Source organism: Arvicola amphibius, chromosome 11, assembly GCF_903992535.2.
Source record: "Arvicola amphibius chromosome 11, mArvAmp1.2, whole genome shotgun sequence".
In the NCBI taxonomy this organism is placed as follows: domain Eukaryota; kingdom Metazoa; phylum Chordata; class Mammalia; order Rodentia; family Cricetidae; genus Arvicola; species Arvicola amphibius.
The window spans coordinates 108449843-108474218 of record NC_052057.2 but is presented as its reverse complement, the minus strand read 5'-3'; the positions used below and the strand labels follow the sequence as shown (position 1 = coordinate 108474218).

The 24376-nt window shown below is 43.8% G+C and overlaps 1 protein-coding gene across 1 annotated transcript in view; it reads left to right on the top strand.

Moving 5' to 3' along the window:
• Window positions 1-24376, top strand: part of Svep1 (sushi, von Willebrand factor type A, EGF and pentraxin domain containing 1) — a 157227-nt gene that overhangs the window by 75573 nt on the left and 57278 nt on the right. The window contains exons 12-25 of the mRNA XM_038347564.1: window positions 1043-1237; window positions 2361-2482; window positions 6328-6436; window positions 7810-7974; window positions 8541-8774; window positions 10213-10374; window positions 10644-10805; window positions 14605-14766; window positions 15377-15468; window positions 16603-16699; window positions 18354-18467; window positions 19773-19886; window positions 20443-20644; window positions 24090-24247. Coding sequence (XP_038203492.1) covers window positions 1043-1237; window positions 2361-2482; window positions 6328-6436; window positions 7810-7974; window positions 8541-8774; window positions 10213-10374; window positions 10644-10805; window positions 14605-14766; window positions 15377-15468; window positions 16603-16699; window positions 18354-18467; window positions 19773-19886; window positions 20443-20644; window positions 24090-24247 — 2088 coding nt within the window. The remainder of the gene's footprint in view (window positions 1-1042; window positions 1238-2360; window positions 2483-6327; window positions 6437-7809; window positions 7975-8540; window positions 8775-10212; window positions 10375-10643; window positions 10806-14604; window positions 14767-15376; window positions 15469-16602; window positions 16700-18353; window positions 18468-19772; window positions 19887-20442; window positions 20645-24089; window positions 24248-24376) is intronic.

Genomic DNA, 24376 nt, shown 5'->3' with positions numbered 1-24376 from the left:
CTCCCCCAGCCTAGCTGACCTTTGGTCTGTGTGATCACTGCCGTCCTCTGTTTGGGGGTGGGGGAGATAGGCTGTGAGTGCTGAGTCTTCAAGTGGAAATGCTGGCCCATTGTAAGTTTCCAGTTGGCATCCTTGAGCTTGTGACAGGTCTTCTTTTAGGGTGGCCCTTAATTCTTGTGTTAGCTACAGAACCAATTAGAAAGGGGTTTCCTGAGTTGCCTTAGACAATATGGACTGGAGAGCCCAACTGTGGTTCCTGCACACTTGTGTGATGTGGAGAACCCAGTCACTGCTCAGTCTAAAAAACTGGAATGTATCCTGCATCCTCAGGATGCAATCCCAGTCCAGTGATGAAGGCCTGGAAGCTCCTCGGAGAGTCACTGGGAAACTAGAGGGCTGCAAGAACCTGGTTGTGTCCAGGAGTGACAGCAGCTATGACAGATGCACTACTTCCGGAAGAATGGACCTACCTGCTAGCTTTCTCTTCCTCCCTTTATCCCACCCCGCCTCCCAGCTTATCGGACGGGACTGCCGCATTCAGGGCAGGTCCTTCCCCCTGTTGATGACTCTCCCACTTGCCAGTCACCTTCTCTGACCTTACTAATCGTGTAGGCATCACTCCACCCAGTCAAGTTCACAGCCAAGGTTCACCATCACAACTGCAGCTTTCTGAACCTTTCCCCCCGACAATGCAAAGCGTTGCTTTAAAGACCCCGAAGACGTCTTTGCCACGTAATGTTACCCAGCTTTTTTTTATTCAAGCAGTAATGCCAGAAACGACAGTGTAAGGTCAGATATACGTTTACCTTCTCGTAAAATGTGCAGAATTCTTCATTGCACATCGGTCCAACCTTTTGAGGTCTGCCCACAATACAAGGAACCAAAAAGTAGTCAGTGCTGCTCTCCCGTGCTGAAGACCCTTGAGAAAGGGTTCCTAGGGCTAGCGGGAGACAGGAGGAGTCCTCTTCTTAGCTCGGCTTTAATTCCTGGACTATGCTGCTCCAGAACTATAACTGAATAATACAGTGTTATTTTGACACAGGTTCTCCCTGTGAGGTTCCCTTCACCCCTATAAACGGGGACTTTGTCTGTGCCCAGGACAGTGCTGGAGTCAACTGTACCCTGAGCTGCCGGGAGGGCTATGATTTCACAGAAGGGTCTATGGAGAAGTATTACTGTGCCTTCGAAGACAGTGTCTGGAGACCGCCATATTCTACGGAATGGCCAGACTGTGCTAGTAAGTTCCAATTCTGCAACTTCCCAAGTGCACCACCGTGTGCTTTTCTGCACATTACACAGAAAAATGCGCTTTATAATGAGAATTAGCAGGGTGTGTGTCATGAATCAGCAAGGTATATAGTTTAAAATACTAGCCACCAGAGTCTTTGTGGAGACTGCGTTACTATAGAAAGACAGAACTATCTTGAGTTACTTAAAAATGCTTAAAGAAGTTTGTGAACATGAAACTCTCAGTGTGGAAGCATAAATATGAAGTTTCTTAGTGAAAGAACTTAAGTAACTTCATATCCAGGGTAGGTGATATAATACAGTAGATTGTGTGGTATTTTCAGATTTAACTTAGATTCAGAGCTTAATTCTTAATTCTAAGAGTGGTGGTGGGTGGAGGGTGGGGAGGGGGGCTTTCTGGGGTTTGAACCCCTGGATCACCACATCCTAGACTCCAGGAGCCCACAATGCATGCTTGCTACAAGAGCAAAGTTGCCTCTGTAGAAATTATACTTTCAAGGATTATGACTACACATAATAGTTAAAGCTTTTAAATGTCTGTTAGTTGAAAATACAAACACATGACAAAAACTTATATCAATGCAAACAACTTTGGTGTAGTCAAGATCAAAGGATCTCTTAGTCTCCTTGGTGCTTCTTTTCTCATAGACCTGGAGGTTACAGAATACTCGATCAACGCAAACTCATTTGGGCAAAGGAACCCAGTGCCACCAGGCTGTGGTTTACTGTGGTCGGTGGAAGCCCAGAACCCTTCACTGCCACCTCTCCACAGTCTTATAAATCTTGTCAGAAACAAAAGAAAATCTGCCTTAAAATCCTTCTGAAGTTAGCATACAAAACATTAGCTGTCACTGTGCAATTGCCACGGCATATGTCATGATCCTTTGTAGAACTGGTTCTCCTCTGGGATTCTGGTTTAGATTCCGTTTTCTCATAGACAGCTAAATCTCTGGGCTGGAGATATAGGCCAGTGATAGAGCATTTATCTAGCACAAGAACAAGAAAAGGGAGGAGAGAGAAAGAGAGGAGACGGAAGGGAAGGGGAGGGAAAGGAGTTGAGTTTGTCTTGGAAACTCTACCCAACTGAAGCTCCGTCCCCTAAACTTTTCTAGTAAAACGTTTTGCAAACCACGGGTTCAAGTCCTTTGAGATGCTGTACAAAACAACTCGCTGTGACGACACGGATCTGCTTAAGAAGTTTTTGGCAGCCTTTGAAACTACCCTGGGGAAAATGGTATGTCACCAGGAGGCCTTGGCTGCACAGGGGGCACTTGGGACACCACTAAGGCTGTCTTAACTTCTCTGGATTGTTTGCATCTGTCGTTTCTAGTCCTGAATGTGCCTCTCTTTGGGATCCAAATTCGTATGTAGAATTACCCATTGAGTTTAGACTTCTGAATTCAGTCTGCATTAAAATGTTAAGTTTTGAAATACCATGAACCAAAACGTTTAAAGAGAGTTTAGGATCTTCGTGATTTAAAAATACTTGTCTTATTATTTAAAGTCTGACAGAAAATGTCCAAAATTATGTTATATTATTTTATGATAAGAATAACCGAACATTTAAAGATTTTCTTTTTTGTTGTTATATTTTGGTTTGATTTGGGGGTTTGAAAGATGGTCCCAGGCGGCCCACACTGGCCTCTAACTCACTATGTAGCCAAGGATGGCCTTGAACTGCTGGTCTTCCTGCCTCCATCTCCCTAGTAATGGGATTACACTACAGCAGTTCTCAAGCTGTGGGTCACAACCTCAATGGGGTTGAACCTAAGACCATCTTCATATCAGATCTTTATATTATGATTCATAGCAGTAGAAAAATGAGTTATGAAATAGCAATGAACATAATTTTATGATTGGGGGTCAACACAACATGAGGGCCTCCATTAAAGAGTCACAACATTAGGAAGGTTACAGACATGTACCGCCATACCCGGTATGTATTATGGATGTTGTATCCAGGGCTTCATGCATGCGAGGCAAGCACTCTAGCACGTGAGCTACATCCCCATCCTAAAGGATTTTCTATTTTATGTGTTTTTGTTTCGGTCTCAAGACAGCAGTGCAATGCACATAACTGAATCAAATGTCTAGAAGGCAGGAAACATGCTTTCGTCTGCCAGGATGGATGAAGATTTGTGGATTTGCTAATACACATTTTAAAGTGCTGCTTGCAAAATGCCAAGTGTTGTTATAAAGATGTCCAATGTATTAGCTGGCATAGACTTAATAAGTTCTTGTTTTTAAATGTTTTGCTTAAGTTGGTAGAACCAAATTCCCAATAGGAAAATCATAGACATCATTGCCAGCAAATGCAGAGAACACTGTGTTCATCTGGTCATTGTGATACAGGGCAAGGATACACACACAGCATTACACACTAGCCCAAAATATTCCTCAAGTAATAAATAGTACTCACAATTGAAAACTGTGTGGAAGTAACTGTCATTTGTGCTAGTGGCTTTCTTTAGTCTAAAACAAACAGTAATAGGTTAAAGATAGTAAAAATGGAGCAGGATGTGTTATTAAATGTACATTCATTTAATTAGTATTTAGTCAACATCTGTGTTTTATGAGATCAAGCTGGTCAAGCCTTATGCACTCAAACTTCACATCCTAATGAATAGAGGACTAATAAATTACAGGGAAAATGTACAGCAGGCCAGGTGGCAAGTGCTACAGAATAAAATAATGCAGAGTGTGGGAAACCTCGCCAGCAAGTGTCCTGTTTGAAAGAGGATTAAAGGGATAAGATACGGAGCCAGGCACCCACCTCCAGTGCTTCCTGCAGAAGAAACAGCAAGCACAGAGGCCCCGAGGCAGGAATGTGTTTGGGAATCTGAAACACTACTGAGTTCAAAGTGGCAAGAGCAGGTGTAGCGAGGGTAGCAGAGTGAGTTTGAGTAAGCGATGCTCCAAGAGTTCGTGTGGGGCAGAGAAAATAGGAGTGAGAAGGAAAATCAGACTGTGGGGAGCCGTTGGAACCACCGTAAAGACTTTCCCTGCACTCTGTGATAGAAAGCCATGGACATAGGCCAGTTTTCTCACCACCTCGGTCAGTAGGAGGTGCAGAAGGTAGGCGCGTGTTAGATGATCACACAGAAAACTAAAGCAAGAAAGGGGTGTTGGCTTGGGTAGCATTGACAATTGCGAGAAATAAGAGCATTGGAGGATATCTGCAGACTCTGTTGATCTAGCTGATGGACGGGATGTAGACTATGAAAGGAAGAGACCAGGCAGGAAGCCGAGCAGACAAGAGCACAGCTGTAGGCTGTGTGCTCCCATGTGGACTGGAAGTGAAGGGAAGAAGAAGAACCTTCCTTGACTTTCATTTGACTCGTGGAGCAAAAATGACCACCAGTGCACAGGGATGAGGAGTAGGGGGGAAGAGCGAGGAGAGAGACGAGCAGGGCAGTTTTTAGGTGACCTTAACTGACCTTGAGTGAATGTGATAGGATTGGCAAAAGCCATAGTCAGGTGGGGGGGAGGGGGAGGCAGTGAGAAAGGAAGTGATCACTTCAACCTGTTTAAGGTTCTTTAGCAAACAGAGTAAGAAGGAATCCAGGGGAGCAGGCATTTCCCAGGGAATGGACCGTGGATGGAATCTAAGACAGATAAGAAAAGATGGGAGGGGCTGAGGGAGAGAGAAGGCAGGAGACTTCACTCAATACAAACTCCAAGGAAGCCAAAGAAGTGCTGGACTAGAGGATGGAGTTGCTGGTGGTGACATAAAGTGACCACAGGAGTGGTGACGTCAGACAACTGGAGGACAAGAGAGAAGAGGAAGCTAAGGGATGGGAGAGCAGCCAGGAGCGTGAATGACTGAGCAAGAAATGGTGTTCACAACACCACAGCTACAAAGGACAGCGAGGGTGGAGCTGGCAACCTTCCAGGCTTCAAGGAGGCAACAGGGAACACGATGACCTAGAAATAGGAGGAAAGTGTAGGACGATGCTTCCACTTGCAGACCTGCAAGATCTGGGTTTGTGATGGTTCCAGAACCATCCTCTGAAAAACAGTCCCCAAATCTGGCAAGTTGTGCTTCATTTAGAGGAAAGATAAAGAGAATGTAGAGAAAATATGACTTTGGCAACTTTTCTTTTACTGACTGAGTTTCAGAGAACACAAAGGAGAGCTGGGGAAGAAGGAGCAGAGTGAGACAGAACCTTACGAAAGGGAGTTGTCCTAGTTAAGTTAGGGTTTCTTTCCTTTTCTTTTTCTTTTTTCTTTTTTGGTTTTTCGAGACAAGGTTTCTCTGTAGCTTTGAGGAGCCTGTGCCACCATGGCCCAGCCTAGTTAGGGTTTCTATTGCTGCAAAGAAACACCATGACCAAAAGCAAGTTGGGAAGGACAGGGTTTATTTGGCTTACACTTCTACAATGTAATCCATCATTGAAGGAAGTCAAGACAGGAACTCAAACTGGGAAGGAATCTGGAGGCAAGAGCTGTTGCAGAGGCCATGGAGGAGTGCTGTTTACTGTCTTGCTCATCATGGCTTGTTCAGTCTGCTTTCTTATTGAACCTAGGACACCAGGCCAGGATGGAGGCACCCACAATGGGCTGGACACTCCCCCATCCAATCACTAATTAAGAAAATGCTCTACAGCTTTCTCTTATTATGGGATTTTCTCAATTGAGGGTCCCTCCTTTCAGATGACTCTAGCTTGTGCCAAGATGACATAAGATTAGCCAGCATAAAGATTAAAGAATCTATACCATGGTGGTCTCAAGTCAGAGTCCTGGGCTTCCTCTGGTGGGTGACAGAAATGGAGATTAAAAAGTCTGAGTTTAATCCTGGTGGCCTGAGACAGGGAGAGGCTGTAGATGAGAGGGAGGAGAGAGAGAGATGGAAAAAAAGGGAGGGAGGGAAGGAAGGAAGGAAGGAAGGAAGGAAGGAAGGAAGGAAGGAGGGAGGGATGGAAGGAGGGAGGCAAAGAGCTTTTCCTTACATGTAGAGTTCTGGAAACATGAAGGGCCTTCCTCTTTTCTGACTGATGGGAAGCGAGGTCCAGGAGGGCCAAGGACTCAGCAGAAGCACAGAGGGGATGTGATTTCCATGATCTTCCTCTTCCTCTGCAGGTCCCATCCTTTTGTAGCGATGCTGGTGACATTGACTGCAGACTGGAGGACCTGACCAAAAAATACTGCATCGAATATAATTACGACTATGAAAATGGCTTTGCAATTGGTAATGGCATTATGTAGCAGTGGTGGGGTGCAGCAAAATGAAATTACTTCACGGGAGTGGTGAAAAAGAGAAAAAGAAAATTTAGCTTTTATTAATTTATTCATCAAGTGTTTTAGGATGGCTATATATATGTGATCATTCATTATGAATATCATCAATTTTGGTATGAAATGAATCACTTTCAAATATTAGCCAAAGCGCTTCAGGATAAAGGTCACCTTGTGATGGCAACTTAAAAAGTGGCTTATCACATAATGTAATCATACCAGTCAGAAAGTATTTAAGCAGTGATTTTTATCAGGCATCCATCCAATTGGCCTTGCAAGTAAGCCAATGATTCAAAATAATTATACATGAGACATATCCATATTTCTCACCCAGGTTATAAAATCCAGTTATTAAAATCTAGTATCTAAGTCTAAGCATAATTTCAATCCGAGTAGACTGAAATTTTCTCTCTAGGATTTTCTAAGTCTGGTAAATCAATTTTCCATAATTGCTCCATAGCAGTTGTGGGGAACTATGTAACTGAAATCACTAAAATATAGACCCCCCCCTCCCGCTTTTTACACACATACAGAAAGCAAACAAATCCTTGAAGACAGTTTCCCTAGGTGACAGACTCACGAACACAGCCAGTCTGTAAAGGGCATAATTAGGGCCAGTATGGCCAGGACAACATGGATGTCACTTAATTAGCTGACACACTGGGGTTTTGTAATGAGTCAGATACTAAACCAGGCGGTGCATATAAATTGCCCCATCTTATTACAGACAATGAAGTCAGGCTCGTTATCCCCATCTATTAATGAAGGAATCAGAGTTCAGAAAGATGAAAGCAGTTGGCCCAGGTTATACAATCACGCGTCACACCTCACGGAGTGAAAATCTGGTGTCTGGCTGTTAATCACGGCGCCATCAGGGGCACCTCGCAAGTCACACACATCCATGTGTTCTCCAGCGACACAAACATTATAGGCTGCCCTTGCCAGCTTCCCCACCTTTAATACAGGAGGCAGATATTTTACTATGTTCGTTAAGCTCGTAAAGCCATTTTTAAATGGAGGAAGGATATAGAAGAGAAATAGGAAATGATGAGACTCCTGCATCTCCTCTCTATTTCCCTCTGAGGTGAGAATAATTACCTGGTAACTGGAAGATGCCCTAAGTCCTATATGCTCTCAGAGGTAAATGGGTAATAGTCTCTAAATTAAAAGCAAAATACCCCCACAATGACAATTTAAGGTGATGAACCAAACCCACTTGTAGGCCAGGGGCAATTGAGTAATTGCTGCAGGCAGTTTGACTTGTGACTTTAGAACCTGAACGTGGAGAAAGATGTGCCTGTCTGATCTCTTGTTTCTCTGCATCAGGACCAGGGGGCTGGGGTGCAGGTAACAGGCTGGATTACTCTTACGATCACTTCCTGGATGTTGTACAAGAAACATCTACAGGTGTGGGCAAAGCCAGATCGGCACGGATTAAAAGATCTGCCCCATCATCTGACCCCAAAATTCAGCTAATTTTTAACATCACAGGTAAGGATAAACTTTGCATTTGCCGAAAGAATATGAAGTGAAATTTGGGGTTGGGAAGCTTGTTCTGAACTCTTTCATGCCTCGTGTTTATTAGGAGGTGCCCCTGGAGAAAACTAGAGAGAGCATGACCAGCTAAACATGGCCATGGTTTGCGGTTTAGTGTCACAGATGGGTTTTCTGATCCTTGCAGTAACCAGTACCTGCTTTACTTGAATGTTAACAGGATGAATTTAGGCCTGTTTTAAACAGTAAGATTATAGACTAATTAATTCTGTCATGATGAATTCCCTCAACAGGTGATGTTAACACAGTGTCTCAGAAAAGGACTCAAACATACATATTTTGTTCTTAATACTGCCCACATGTGACCTATTTAGTGAAAACTGATTGGCCTCATTCTAAATTTCTTTTTCTGAAGGACTTTAAGATACGATTTTGTTGACGGCAAAAATGAGTATTACAGTTAGCACCTAACAGACCCTTTGCGTGGGTATGAGCGCATGCGTGTGTGAGTGTGTATGTGTGTGTGCACATGCATGTTTAATTGTGTTGTGTTTTTATCTCAGCTAGTGTGCCACTGCCGGAGGAAAGAAACGATACCCTTGAACTGGCAAATCAGCAGCGACTCATCAAGACCTTGGAAACCATCACCAACCGCCTGAAAAACACCCTGAGTAAGGAGCCCATGTACTCTTTCCAGCTTGCCTCGGAGATGGTGGTGGCTGACAGCAATTCCCTGGAGACAGAGAAGGCCTTTCTCTTCTGCAGACCAGGCTCTGTGCTGAGGGGGCGCATGTGCGGTAAGCCTTCCCTGGGACCCAGTTGTTTACTGTGCCCTGGGTCAAATGGTTGGGTACAGATATTTTCCAAGTGTGTATAAAGAACATTGATATGGAACAGGCATTTTACATTGTTGTGTGGTTGCCACTACACTGTGTTGTCTTGAGAATCTGAGTATACACCATTGTTGAAGACAGGTAAAGTGTTTTATGTGGGGGAAACAAATCTTATTTTCAACTCTAGTTCTTTAAACCTCATAGTGGTGCAGGAGAAATGGCTCCGCATCCACATTTGGCAGCTCACAGCTACTGGGAACATTAGCTCCAGGGGTTCTGATTCCTTCTTCTGAGCCCCACTGACGTGTGTGTGTGTGTGTGTGTGTGTGTGTGTGTGTGTGTGTGCGTGCGTGCGTGCGTGCGCGCGCGCGCACACACACACACACACACAAAGACCTTGTATTCTGTCTGGGGAAACTCCTTTGACAGTTTTTGCTACCATCTGATGTCATTTGTGCTTTCCCCGGTGTATCAAAATCAGCTTATCAGAGCTGTTATTTTGACCCTACTTGGGTCTCTTTTCCACTCTCTGAGAACAAGCAGGAATCATCTTGACTACTGCTTTTCCCGTCTCAGTGGGGTCTTCAGACACCCTGAGCTGCGTCAGACAGCCTGAGCCATGTCAGATAGCCTGCACATGGCAGTTTGGGGATGGAGAATTAGAAATCCATTTTTAACAAGCACCCAGGTTCTAGTTGTAACCACAAGTGTCTCCGAGTCACTAGGCATAGAGTTCAAGTGTCTCTCTAGAATGCTAACTTTACTAAGAGCTCGATCAGTGAGTTTTTCTATATGACCTCAGAAAGTCCATGCCACTACAAGTTATAAAGTGGGCCTGTTTTCTTGGAGCCTCTGGATTAGAGGATGCCTTCATAGGGCAAGAACTCCCCTAGGCATGGAGAAGGCTTTTCCTCACCTGTTTCGATCCTGCTATGTTGACTTGTCTCTTGTCTCTAGAAATGATACTGTCATGGACACATTTCGTTTTATGGGGGCAGGGAGTATGCAGAGAGACAATTTAGAAAACATTTGCAATATCGCAAAGCCATCACGAGCTCATCTAATTATTCATTATTTTATCCTTGTCTTCTGGCAGTTCTGTTGTTGTTGTTGTTGTTAACGATGTATTTTCTATAATGCTATGGTTTGTCATAGCCTTCCTCCATTATTTAAAGCCCCATTATAGCAACACTAAAACTGGTCAATAAAACTTATGCCATCTCCTCAAAATAAAAATCTACCACTTGGGTTTGTAGAAATATATTTCTGGAAGGTCTACTCACTGTGACTGTAAAACTCTGACAGTAAAATTTCACACATGAATAATAGTACCTAGATGCAAGCTTCATAAGAAAAAAAGAACCCATGGGGGTTCTGAATTTCTTGGCTGTTTTCTCCACAGTCAACTGCCCGCTGGGAACCTATTATTCTCTGGAGCACTCCACCTGTGAAAGCTGCCTGATGGGATCCTATCAAGATGAAGAAGGGCAGCTGGAGTGTAAACTTTGTCCCCCCAGGACTCACACGGAGTATCTCCACTCGAGAAGCATCTCCGAATGCAAAGGTACAGGCTTACTTACAGGCTTGGACCGAGACCGGCTGGATTTCGTGTCCAGTTGCAATGGGAGAAAGGTTTCTTTGTCTGTCACTTGGTCTTGTCAAGGCTCCTGCATCAAAAGATAAATTAACAGGAGACAATCAAACTTATTTATTTAATCAACGTGTTATGTGGCACAGGAGCCTTTAGATGTGAAGACACAGCGAAGCTAGGAAATGTGTGTCATGCCGTGTTTGATGATGAGTTTGCTCACTGTGTCGTATGCTTCTTTCCAGCTCAGTGTAAGCAAGGCACCTACTCTTCCAGTGGGCTCGAGACCTGTGAGTCATGTCCGCTGGGTACTTATCAACCAGAATTTGGATCCCGGAGCTGCCTCGTATGCCCAGAAACCACCACGACTGTAAAAAGAGGAGCTGTAGACATTTCTGCTTGTGGAGGTTATCACTGATGCCTTGGATGTTTATATTTATTTGCATGTTAAGTTCGCTGTGTGGAGGAGGGGGATGCTTTTAACAAAACTAAATGTCCACAGTATGCGAAGAATGTAAATAACTGTCTCTTCATGGGGAGTTCCTTTTCCTCAGCTGGCCGGCACTTCAGGATAAACAATGGGCTCTCTGTGTATAGCACAAGACTTCTATCCCAGGCCTCAGTAATACACATGAGGCTTCCTGGGACCATAGAAATACAGGTTTCTAGATCCTGTCCCCAGAATTTTGATTCACTGGGTATAACATGCATTTCTATCTAGTACTCAGATAATACCTACTTTTACGAGTTCAGGGATCACACTATGGCAAGCACTGGCTTAACCAGAAATGAAAAGGTCAGCACTCCACATTGAATATGTCTAATACCCTAACGGAGTATAGTCAGCCGGCCAGAAATTCCTGAAGATGTAAACAAAACTAGAAGATTAAAAACTTCACACTATGTCAAAACCAGGACTGAGAGTCAAAATTGATCTGTCATGGGCTGGGGAGGTGGCTCAGTCACTGGATGCTTGTATGAGCATGCGGGCCTAAGTTCAAATTGGCAGCACCCACGTAAGAAGCCAGACATGGCAACACACATGTAATCTCAGAAATGGGAGGAGGGAAGGAGGATCTCTGGGGCTTCCTGGCCAGCCAGTCTTATCCACCAATGATCTCCAGGTTCAGTAAGAGACGCTGTTTTAAACCATAAGATGGATAATGACGGAGGAAGATACCCAATGCTGACCTCTCGCCACACACACAAATGTATACACATGCATAAACACATACACAAATGCACACACACATGAACACATACAAATGCACACACACACACGACACACAAATGTATACACATGCATAAACACATACACAAATGCACACACACATGAACACATACACACACGCACACCACACACACACACACACACACACACACACACACACCAGCCTGTTGCTACAAACTCTGAAAGTTCATTTCCCTGTACCGCGAGTGGAGCTGTATTCGCAAGGAAAGGTTGCTGGATTCTCTCTACAGTACCACCGAGACTCACAAGCAGGCCTGCATGGTGGCTCTTAAAAGTGTGTGTCCTCCCATCCCCATACTCTGGCGTAAAAGCCTAAGGTGTATGCAAAGCCAGAGAGTGCAAAGATGGTTTCTTATTGAAAGGTTGCTGTTCCTAAGAGCCAGCCTGCTCTGTGCCAGTTCTCCAGGCTGCACAGCGAGCCATGCACACACATTCTTACTGAGCTACAGCCGTACACAGCTACAGCAACCGGAAAGAGACTGAGATTCCTCGCTGCTGGCCAAGTGGGCAGTTTACCTGGGGCGGTGGAAGGGTACGCCAGAGCTGCGTCTAACGAGACGTTGTCCTCAGAAGTTAAGAGCCATAGGATGTAGGAGAATGGATGGACGCCGAATGATAAGGTTTATACATCTTCCCATTTGTTTAAACTGTCTCAGTGCACCAGGGTCACGGCAGATAAAAAATATGGGCAGATTTCCTGAGTAGTGTCCGTCAATGTGATGTTCCACCAAGAGTCAAGAAGAGAACTTTTTAGACCACGGTTGAAGCCCATCCCGTGAAAAATGCCTGTTGTGTCAAAGCAGCCTCCAATTTTTGTTTTTATTGAAAAGTCAAGGAATCACATTATGCTTAAAATGGATTTGCTAGACACTCTTTGATTTTGTTAATATGTGAACTAACTTTGAAAGGAAGTCTGCAGTAAAATAATTCTGCCCCTACTCCAACGTCCTCCAACCACAAAGCAACTGGAAATTTTGCAGGGAAGCGAGTTCGTATTTAACTTTTCTTTTCGCTTTCTAAATAAGCTTTGAGGCTTATCTAATGCCAGCTTTGCAATTAAGCAATTCTAGTTCCCGGAATGTGGCAGAAATTCTGGGAAGTGCCCCGTGTCTCCCAGTGTTCCTAGCACAGCTAGCCACAGTCTTCTCAACACGGGCGAGCAGCAGGAATAACTTAGCTCTCTCTGTGGGCTTGGGCCAGCACTCTGTACTTTACAACTGACCCTCGCATATTCTCTCTTGGTTTCAACTTCCTTCCCTCCTTTTTCTTGTCTTTTCTTCCCTCCATCTGTCTCTCATTATTACTTTTTTTCTATATTGATTGATGTTTAGAGATGTGTCGTTCTGTATTTTGCTGAGTTTACCTTACATTTCTTTTTTGTTTGTTTGTTTTGGGTTTTTTGTTTTGGTTTTTTTTTTTTTTTTTTTTTTGGTTTTTCAAGACAGGGTTTCCCTGTAGTTTCTAGAGCCTGTCCTGGAACTAGCTCTTGTAGACCAGGCTGGTCTCGAACTCAGAGATCCGCCTGCCTCTGCCTCCCAAGTGCTGGGATTAAAGGCGTGCGCCACCACCGCCCGACTACCTTATATTTCTTAAAAAGAAAATACCTGCTATGTTTTAGCCTGCTCAAAATTGTTATAATCACTATAACAATCATATGTTATACGTTACTACCATGCTCATACAATACAACCCGTATGCATCTTATCTCTTCTTACATACATGTCCTTTGGCTTATGGCTAAAAATCTGAAAGTTCTTGGTTTCATAAACGACACCTGGTCGTCATTGTTGACGCATCCACCCCAAAGGACCAGGATCTATATTTTATGAGGACCAGAATGATACCACCTCTCACTCTGACCCTTTAGGGTGTGTTAAGTGACCTCTGGCCTTGTCTTTGGAAACATTAACTTATTCGTTTATTCATTTTTGTGTGTTTAAAGTGTGCTGCATGTGGCATGTTGCTATCATACTTATATGCCCACTGTAGCCCAACAAGTTCATGCACCGCATGGTCTCTGTGGGGTGGCTCCTGAAATCTGTCCTGAACTCTACCCCACTACTTCCCAGATTACAACACAATATTATCAAAGTGGCCCATACATTTATTTAAAGGTCAAATTTATTGAGCTCCATGGCTGTATTTGCTGTCCTTAACACCATCAACGAACAATATTTGCAAGGTAGTATTTTTCCCAGGCCTTTTCGGTGTACTGTTTTAAATTTGACTTATTATTACCAATATTACTACTAATATTGGTAGTAAAGGAAATTGCTGCTTTCTTTTCCCCATGGCCAGGGCATTAACACATGCATGTTCTATGTATGTTTAGCTTTATATTATGTACTAAAATCACACTGCAATGAAAACATGTGCCTTTGTTTACTGCATATATAAAGATGTACCATTTTTCAATTTTCTTTGTTCTTCTTTCTTTGATTTTTTTTTTTTTTTTTTTTTTTTTTTGGTTTTTCGAGACAGGGTTTCCCTGTAGTTTCTAGAGCCTGTCCTGGAGCTAGCTCTTGTAGACCAGGCTGGCCTCGAACTCAGAGATCCGCCTGCCTCTGCCTCCCAAGTGCTGGGATTAAAGGCGTGCGCCACCACCGCCCAGCCTTTCTTTGATTTTTTGAGGCAGGGTTTCTCTGTGTAATAGCCCTGGCTGTCCTGGAACTCACTCTGTAGACCAGGCTGGCCTAGAATTCACAGACACCCACCTGCTTCTGCCTCCCAAGTGCTGGGATTAAAGGCGCATGTCACTACCACCCAGTCCCATTTTTTGTCTTATACTATCAGCTGGCAAATTGAACTAGGTGTCTGGGACTTCCTTTTCCAATAGAAAGAGGGGATGCAAGTGTTTCAATAGCTTTCTCACAAGCAACAGTTAGGGAACTTATCTGAAATGTACTGAGTCCTCTCTCACACATACACAAGCAATCTTTTTGTTTCCTTTGTAGTGCCTTGTCCAGTAGGAGAATTCTCCCGCTCTGGGCTCACACCCTGCTATCCATGCCCTCGAGACTATTACCAGCCCAACGCAGGGAAGTCCTTCTGCCTAGCTTGTCCCTTTTATGGAACCACAACCATCACTGGTGCCACGTCTATCACGGATTGCTCAAGTGAGTTCTCAGACTTTATGCCGGGGGTCTTGCCTGTGCCTCTCTGATCTCTTCTGTTCTGAGCATCACCATGTCAGGTAGACTCCGATATCTGGGTTTAATTCATCCTTCTATGGTCTTTTAAATCAATTTTATTATATTTATTATTTATGTACTCATGTGTGTGCACGTATGTGTGCGCATGCATGTGTATGTCTGTGCACATGTGTGCATATACACATGTGCATCCAGCAACACTCATGTGGAGGGCAAACACCAGCTTACAGGAATTACAACTTACAGCTTTCACCGTGTGTGTCCTGGGATTGAACTCAGGCCATCATTCTTGATGGTAAGTGCTTTTACTCACGGAGCTGTCCTAGGGGCCCCTTTTATGATCTTCTTGATGACAAGACTGAAGGAATTATTTTGGAAACTTTGCACTTGGTAACTTCCAAGTGTCTCTCTCAGAGTCTAGGATAGAAGGACATGCCACCCATGGCTGTTTTCCTGTTTAGTCAAACTGAAACAAAACACGTGTAGCGTGACTCACTCTGCAACCAGATCTCACCCTGAGTATGTGGAGCCTCACCCACCACCCGCTGACGTTTTTGCCTGTTTGTCTTGTTAGGTTTTAGCTCCACTTTTTCTGCAGCAGAAGAAAGCGTAGTGCCCCTTGCAGCTCCTGGACACACCCAGAAGAAGTATGAAGTCAGCAGCCAGGCGAGTCTGACCCCTGCACGGAGCATTGTTATTGATGGGGTGCTTAGAAACTAATTTGCTATTTTACATATCATAGAAAGCTGTGGGTGAAACCTTCATCAGGTTATAAATACTGTATAGGAATATTTGGTTATGATTCTTAATAAGCATTTTCGAAAAGTACATATTGGACATTTTTAATACCAAAAATTGGAGTTATTTTCCCTGAAATGCCTGCTCAACAGTATGTAGATGTTGAGGCTTTGATCCACTAATTGGACCATAATTGCAAAAGGTGGGCTTAGTTACCACAGGGTTTTCTGGGGGTAGAAAGATAATTCAGATTTTATTTCAAAAGTATTTATACATTTTGGGGCCAAAAAAAATGTTTCTTGGGATAATGTGTGACAAATTAAGAACTGTCACTCAGAAACATAAATAAAGGAATTACTTTTCTTGTGTGTGTGTATGTGTGTGTGTACACGCACATGCACGTGTGTATGTGTGTGTGCATATGTGTATTGCCTATGTGCATGCATGTATGTGTGTTTTTTTAAAAGATAGAGATGATATTTTGGGTAGATTCTCTTGTTATCCTTAATTCATCCTACCTAAGGGTCATAAGTCCCTTGCAATTGACATTTTTTAAACCAATGATACATATGTCTTCTGCCAAACTCCTACAGACCAACGTAGTGAGCTGCAAGGGCTCTCCACATTGCATTTGGAAAATGAGGTAGCTGAGCACAGACATTTGTAGGAACGGCTAACGCAGTAGTGTAATGGAGCCCACAGGCCACTTTTAAATAATGTATGAACGTCACACTAGAGGCTCTATTTTATCTGGCCTTGGTTGAACCCTGTACTTCAAGTATTTCAAAGACATCTCTAATGGAGATGCAATCAGCATGCAACATGCAACTGGCATGCAACATGCAATATGCAACCAGCTCTTAGGAACACTGCATACATTGACCTCACTGAAGTATCATCATTTGAGCCCATGCATAGCAGCTCCTATGATACAGCAGTGGCCTGTATCATAGCTTGAATGAGCTCACCTGGAAGCAACATGACAACGTTAAAGCCCCTAGGTAGGGATGCTCTGAAATGAACCGCGAGCTTCCCTGTGATACATGTCTTCTGCCCTGGCAGGTCTTCCACGAATGCTTCTTAAACCCTTGCCACAACAGTGGGACCTGCCAACAGCTGGGCCGTGGTTATATCTGTCTGTGTCCACTCGGATACACAGGTAACATAAAGGAATGCTAATTTTAACATATTTTGTGTGAAATTGGTGTAGCTATTTAGTCAGACTTTGAAATACTTAACACAGATTATAAGACGTGTTAGGCCATGTTTGTGAGGAGAAATATTGGGTTGAACAAGGTAAAAGGTGTGCAGACTTAACAGCTTTTCTGTGCAGTTTGGAGAGAAAGAAAAAGATCTTCACTAGGAAAGCTAACACTATATCTGGGGGGTTTAATTGGAATATAGTCCCAAGTCATGTCCAAGGTTTTGTTCTAACACAAATTAAAGGCATAACACTCAACTTTGTCCAACACAAACATTTTAGAACAAATTCCTGGCTTCTCTCCTTGGTTACTCAAGAGTGGAAGTTCTTGTTCATAGATGAGAGTTGTTGCTTTGTTTCTAGCTTCAGAAGAACTCCATGACTTTAGACTAGAGACTGTAGGAATAAGTAAGAATTAATTTTTACTTGCCGTTTGGTTCACTTTACCGATGTGTCCAGAAACAATTTTAGGAGAAAACAAATGATATTTTTAATTGCAATTCATTTAAAATAATCTCTTATTTTCTCTAAATGGGTTTATTGCTTCAAAAATGCATGCAGTGAATTCTGAAAGTTTTGCATGGAAAATTATATTTAAGTAGAATTCACCAAAAAAGTAATAAGCAAAAGGAAAACTGGAAACAAAAGATAGCCAGAGGCTAGCAAGAATATTGGCATTTCATTTATCACAGTTGACTCATGTGTATGTGTTCTTGAAAAAAAGTACTGACATTTCATAGGATATATGGAATTTGCAAAGCACAGTGGTATATGGCTTTAATCCCAGCATTGGGAGGCAGAGAACAGGGGATCTCTCTGAAATCAGGGCCAATTCGGTCTACAAAGTGAGTTCTAGGACAGTCATGGACACACAGTGAGAGCCTATCTTAAAAGACAGAAAGGAAGAGAGGATGGGAGGGAGGGTTTTTTTTTCTGAGAATTCTACACTTCAGTGGTAGTTTAAAGAAGGCATATAGAATATTGCATCTCATCTATTAATGCATGCTGTCGTCATTTGGAAGGCTTGCCAAGCTGCAGATCACTGGACCCTGCAGAGTCTGGCAGTGCCAGCATTTCCGATTCAGTAGTGTAGGGTATGACTTGAAATGCAGCGTTTCTCTTCTGTCTGAAGGGGATGCTGATGTTGGTGAGCTGAAGATCACAGTCCCCTGGTTTCTAGCAGAGCTAGCCCAGCAATCCCGTGTGCACCCTATGGGAAGACGATGCCCACTATAGGGCGTCTAGTTTACAAGCTAAGATTTAGAGAAACTTGACCCCACCTCACCCCTTGAGTCAGGTGACCTTGGTAGAACTCTATATAGTTTTGGGGGTTTGCTTTATGGTTAGCATAGCTTATGGCTCCTATTTAATCACTGCAAACTTCCCTCTCCATCCTCTTAATGTTTTAAGATACTTTGCTGTTTTCCATGTAGTGTTGTAAGGTATCTTAAATCAAATCTATGTGGAAACATGAAGTGACTTCATTAAACACGACTGGATGGTAGCTCTTCCTTTTAGGTCTAGATTATGAAGGTCATTGCTCTCAAGTGATCACGCATGTTTAATACTCCCTTATTTGGATTTATCATTCAGTGTTTGGTTTGCATTGTAGGCTTAAAGTGTGAAACAGATATTGATGAATGCAGCTCACTGCCTTGCCTCAACGGTGGAATTTGTAGAGACCAAGTTGGGGGATTCACTTGTGAGTGCCCATCGGGTTATGTAGGTAAGGAGCAAGATCAGTGTCTTTACAATATAAGCCGAGTCTTGTTTTGGATTATATGTGTACATTTGGAAAGGGCTCATTATATTAATTATATTGTTATATATTATATTATATTATGTAAGGAGAACAAGGTATCAATTTGTCCGTATGAAATTGCTTATGGCTTATAAAATGCTAAAATGGGCAGACCTAGTTCCTTCTTTATCTATAAGATGTGTGACTTTGGAACCTCCAAATGTTCCTGAGCCTGTTTTTCTGGTTCCTAAGTGGAGATGAGGAAGTGAGATGGAACACTTTGTCCTCAGGGAATGCTGGACCAGGGCCATGTCCTTCCCACCTCTCCACTCTCACCTCACTGAAATTGCAAACTGCGTGCGTGTGTGTGTGTGCGTGTGTGTGCGTGCGTGCATGCGTGCGTGTGTGTGTGTGTGTGTGTGTGCATGCATGTGTGTGTGTGCGTGCGCGTGCGTGCGTGTGCGTGCGTGCGTGCGTGTGTGTGTGTGTGTGTGTGTGTGTGTGTGTGGTAGTTCCTCCAGACCAGTCACTTTTGTCAGTACAGGCTCTGCTCCTCTCAAACTCAAAGGTGACCGTGTGTTTAAGTATGCATCGTGTTTAAGTACGTATTGTCTTTATGTCAGAGAGCTGCAGCCTTTCCGTAGCCTCCCTCTAAAGTCGTTCAGAACATCACCCCCACTGCCAACTCCCCTGTTGAATTTCATCATAATGATTCCAGTATTGATAGCAGAGTCTTATGGAACAGAATGTGTATTGCCTTTCTCTTCTGTGCCACCAACCAGCTCCCAAATCAAGACACGGAGAGGTCATATTAATTATGAATCCTCGGCCTCATCTTAGCTCATCTGTCTGTCTTTATCTACATTCTGCCTCGGGGATTCTTACCTTTTTCTCCATTCGTATGTCTTACTTTCACTGCTTCTCATGTCTGACTGCCTGGCGGCCTGGCCCTGCTCTTTTCTTCCTTGTTCTCTCTTCCTTATTCTCTCTCGGGCCTAGATTTCTCCTCCTACTTATTCTCTCTGCGCGCCAGACCCATCTGTCCCTCTCCTACCTAGCTATTGGCCGTTCAGCTTTTTAATAGACCAAATGTGTTACATTTCTGGCTACATGTTTTTTCGAAATTCAAATATGGAAGTTAAATATTTGTATCCATGTATTTGGCCAAGAGCAAAAACTTTCACGGGCTCATTGGCCATGATTTCCGGTCACTCCGTGCTCATTCTAAACAGCTTGTTTGAACAAAACTTAACATTTTCTCCAGCTCAGAGACTCTGTGATTCTCTGCAGGCAAGCTATGTGAAGAAAACATAAATGAGTGTAGCTCCAGCCCTTGCTTGAATAAAGGAACCTGCACCGATGGCTTGGCCGGCTACCTCTGTACCTGTGTGAGGGGATATTCTGGTAAGAAGTCTGCGGTTCTCTCCCTTGTCTCAAAATTCTGTAAATAAAAATTAGTGTGTCTGCTAATATAATATCTAACCATTATCCTTGGATTTTATGAACACACTACTGGAGATAAGTCATACAAAGGATGTTCATTCATATGGATGTAAAATGTGATATTTTGCAAGTTTAGGAAGGCAGTATGGTTAAAGATGTATGTACTTCATTTTTAGGGAAAAAGTCTGAGGGGTAAAAAGCTAATGAAGGAAAAACATGAGCTCAAAGAAACAAAGGAAAAGGGAACTAATTTATTGTCCTTTTAAACATTATTTCAGTCCGATGCCCATTGCTAACCATAGTTTCAGAAGGAAGATAAACTAAGCTAAGTATCAAAACTGTGGAGTCCTGAAATGACCCCACAAAGTCAGGGCTATTCACAGGGGCACCATGAGCAGGGCTACTGGTGGTGGCTCTGCAGCCTCTTTTCTGTAGGTGAACTCAAGGAGTCCCAGTTAGCTCAGTTTTCCTATGAAGGGAAATCATCCGAGCTCTTTCTTGTCCTCACCCCTCCCAGGTGTGCGCTGTGAGACAGACATCAATGAATGCCAGTCGAGCCCCTGCCTAAACAACGCAGTGTGTGAAGACCAAGTTGGCGGGTTCTTGTGCAAATGCCCACCTGGGTTTCAGGGTACTCGGTGTGAAAAAAACGTGGACGAGTGTCTCAGCCATCCGTGTCAAAACGGAGCCACGTGTAAGGATGGAGCCAACAGTTTCAGGTAAAAGGCCAAGTGTAGAGTTTCGCTTCATTTGTTTCCTTGACTGAGCCGTCACTGTGCAGTCTCAGTAGAGCATTCGCTGCAAAGCCCCCAGTCAGCTATCCCCACATGCTCACCCGAAGATAGGCACAGTAGAATCTCACCACCACTTGCAATGCTAAGCAATGCAAAGCTAAGCCAAGATGTGAGCCTATAGTTTTGTTGTTGTTGCTTTTTTGGTGTGTGTGTGTGTGTGTGTGTGTGTGTGTGTATGTGTTTCTCTCTGGGCGTGTCTATGTTCTCTCTCTCTCTCTCTCTCTCTCTCTCTCTCTCTCTGTATGTGTGTGTGTATATGTATGTGTGTGTGTGTGTGTGTTGCTTTTGAGAGTCTCCTGTAAACCAGTCTGACCTAGAACTCACTATGTAGTTGAAGATGACTTTGAACTTCTGATCTTCCTGCCTCCACCTCCCAAGTGCGATCAAATGGAGGTACCACCATGCCTGGAGTTTTATAGTGCTGGAGGTGGAACCCCCAAGGCTTCCTTCATGTCAGGCCAGTACCACTGAACTACACTTTCCAACCCCAAACCTGTAAATCCCAAATTTTAATGTAGGCATCCTTAGGTGTTTGACATCTATAAGTCTGATACATGCCAGCCAGGTTTAGAAACTTTTGCTCTTGGCAAATCTTAAAAGGTAAAAGGAAGGTCTGGTTGTCCTTGGGTTTGGATCCCCAGTATCTGTGTAAATGAAACTCGGCATGGCAGCACCTGCTTGTGCTCCCAGGGAAGGGACAATGGAGACAGGTGGATGCTGGAGTTCACTGGCTGGTCAGATCAGTCAGACTGGTGAACTCTGAGCTCAGTGAGAGAAGTAGGGTAGAGAACGAGACAGGAAGATACCCGACACTGACCTCTGGCCCCAACATGTGTACACACATACAGAAGCACACATGCACACAAAATAATGCTGAGAGGGAAGAGACACAGTCCCAGCACATGGAAGTTAATATAGTAGCACTAGACAAAACCCGATATTTTAAAACACTTGACATTTTAGCTGAAAATTTTGCACTGGGTAAGATGGAAATAGGCTATATGATCATACTGCCTTGGGGGCCATCTGCGCTGGAAGTCCATGGTGTTCTAGCATCTACTTTAGAAGTCTTTCATCAAAAGAAATCTAACATGAGCACAATTAAATAAAATAATAAAAGCGGGTGAAATAGAAGTTCTTGGGGAAAAGACTTTGCCCTTTCTGGGGGAACACATGGGTGTCAGTAGAATGCAATTTATAAACAGCCCCTCCAGTCATCTTCTGGAGACCCCCTGTATCCCCTAGCCTGCAGGGAGATGCAGAAGACAGCATTTCTGCAGTGCAAACGATAGGCTGGTCCTGCCATGGTTCTAAAGCTGCCGCTGGATCTATCAGCTCTCAATGTAAAAAAGAAAAAAATCAAAGTCACCCCCTTACATTACACAGTCCCCTCCCAGCTCCGCCCCTGCCTATTATCACCCCCTCTACAGTCAAAGCTCTGTGCATGTAAATACATACATGGAAGATGGCTAAGCCTGTGAATGTATTGACAGTGTGCAAGTGAAATGTTCACCAATATAACATCCTCTTCTCATGGAAGCTTTACTCTTCCCAACAAAGAGTGCCTCACCGTAGGCTGTAAGAAACTTTCAGGTGAGCTCTAAGAGTTCTGACCTCACCCCAGGGTTCCAAACGTCAGAGGAATAAATATATAATTCACCTAGAACCAGTAAGAAGAACGTAGCTCTGTGGATTAAGTGGGCATCGTGGGCAGAGCTATGGCAGTGTTTTCCTGCCAGATAAAGATGCACGAGGCGCTAGCCATAAAAGATACACCATAAAGCTCAGAGACCGGACAAGATGGCCCTCCACTCTAAGATTTCCTCTGAAACCCCTCCATTGCCATGAGCTCACACTAGTCACCTTCAGACCATCGTCAAAGACAGCTCCAGGTGAATGTGCTACTGTTGATGATATGACCTCCTTAAGGAAAGTATTTCAATCACACAGAAAATTGCAAAGAATAAGAAAAATGTGACTTCAGCTCTGTGGCTAGCAAATAGTAGTGTTTACCTTATTTGACTCGTACCTTTTTAAAGGAATACTTTCTAAATATAGAATTGGACATACTTTGCATACACACACACACACACACACACACACACGTTCTCATCCCTAGTGTCAACCAACATTGTGAAGTTCCTATATAGGCAGATAGAACTCACTTATGTTTTATATTTATGGCTTAAATCACATCCCTGAGAAGCCTACAGTGTGTTAGATGTTAGACAAGTGGATCACGCCCCAATGGTGCCATTTGTCACTTGTCACCCAGCAGTGTTTTCAAGTATTGTCAAGTAGATGCATTTGCCGTGGTTCATTTGTCATAACGGCTGCTTAGTATCCATGACGTGAGTGTGCCGGGGTGTGCTCTCCCATCCGTCCTGCTAGAGCACTGTCGTCACGGACACAGGACACAGGATGTGTAGCTCTCGGGCAGTGTGACATGAAGTAGATGCACAGGGCCATGGGGGACAGGCTCTCAACCACCCTTGACGCTGTGGGATTGGGATTCTAATTTCCATCTCAGACTCCCTGTTCACAACACGGTGGGGGGCACTTGTCATCATGGGATGTATTTTTTATCGGAGTGTGTGGAGACCACTGGTTGTGGCCACAAGGAGTAAGACTGAGGTTGAGACTCCCATGCCACCCCTGAGTGACAGCCGTGCTTCCTTGAGTGATGTAACTGCCATAGCAAACTTTAACTCATCAGCACAGTGGGAATGATGTCAGCGTGGTGGGAATGACATCAACAAAAAGGGAATTATATCAGCAAAATGGGAATGCTTTCAGCATGGTGGGAATGACGTCAGCGTTGTGGGGATAACATCAGCAAAGCAGGAATGCTGTCAGTGTAGTGGGAATAACATCAACAAAGTGGGAATGGTGTTAGCAATGTTGGAATGACATCATCATGGTGGGAATGACGTCAGCAAAGTGGGAATGATGTCAATGCATTGTGAATGACATCAGCATGGTGGGAATGACGTCGGCACAGTGGGGATGGTGCCAACATTATCTTATTGCTACAGAGAACTGGCGTAATAAATTAAAAGGCCTTAGAATAGGACCTGAACTATCCATGTTTCCCTAGGAGTTTTTGCGGGGAAAGAGCCCACATAAACCAGATTTCACTTGGATCAGAATTCCTTTTTACTTTATTTTGTTCTGTTTATGATGCAGGTGTTCAGTCACAATCAGATGAAAGGGAAAATTAGATGCAAATTCAGTGCTTTCTGGATTGTGGGATAGGTTTTAGCATTTCAGTCTTCCAAGTCTTCTAAGACAGGGTTGTCCTAAGTCAGGGACACAGTTTCTCTAGTGGATCCTCTGATGGTTCCTGGTGCTGCATTCCATTTTCTTCCAGATGCCAGTGCCCAGCAGGCTTCACGGGGCCACACTGCGAACTGAATATCAATGAATGTCAGTCCAACCCATGTAGGAACCAGGCCACCTGCGTGGATGAGCTGAACGCATACAGTTGTAAATGTCGGCCGGGATTTTCAGGCCACAGGTGTGAGACAGGTATGTATGAACTTGTGTGTGAGACAGGGGTGCATGAACTCAGGTGTGAGACAGGTGCGTATGAACTCAGGTGTGAGACAGGTGTGTATGAACTCGGTGTGAGACAGGTGTGTATGAACTCAGGTGCGA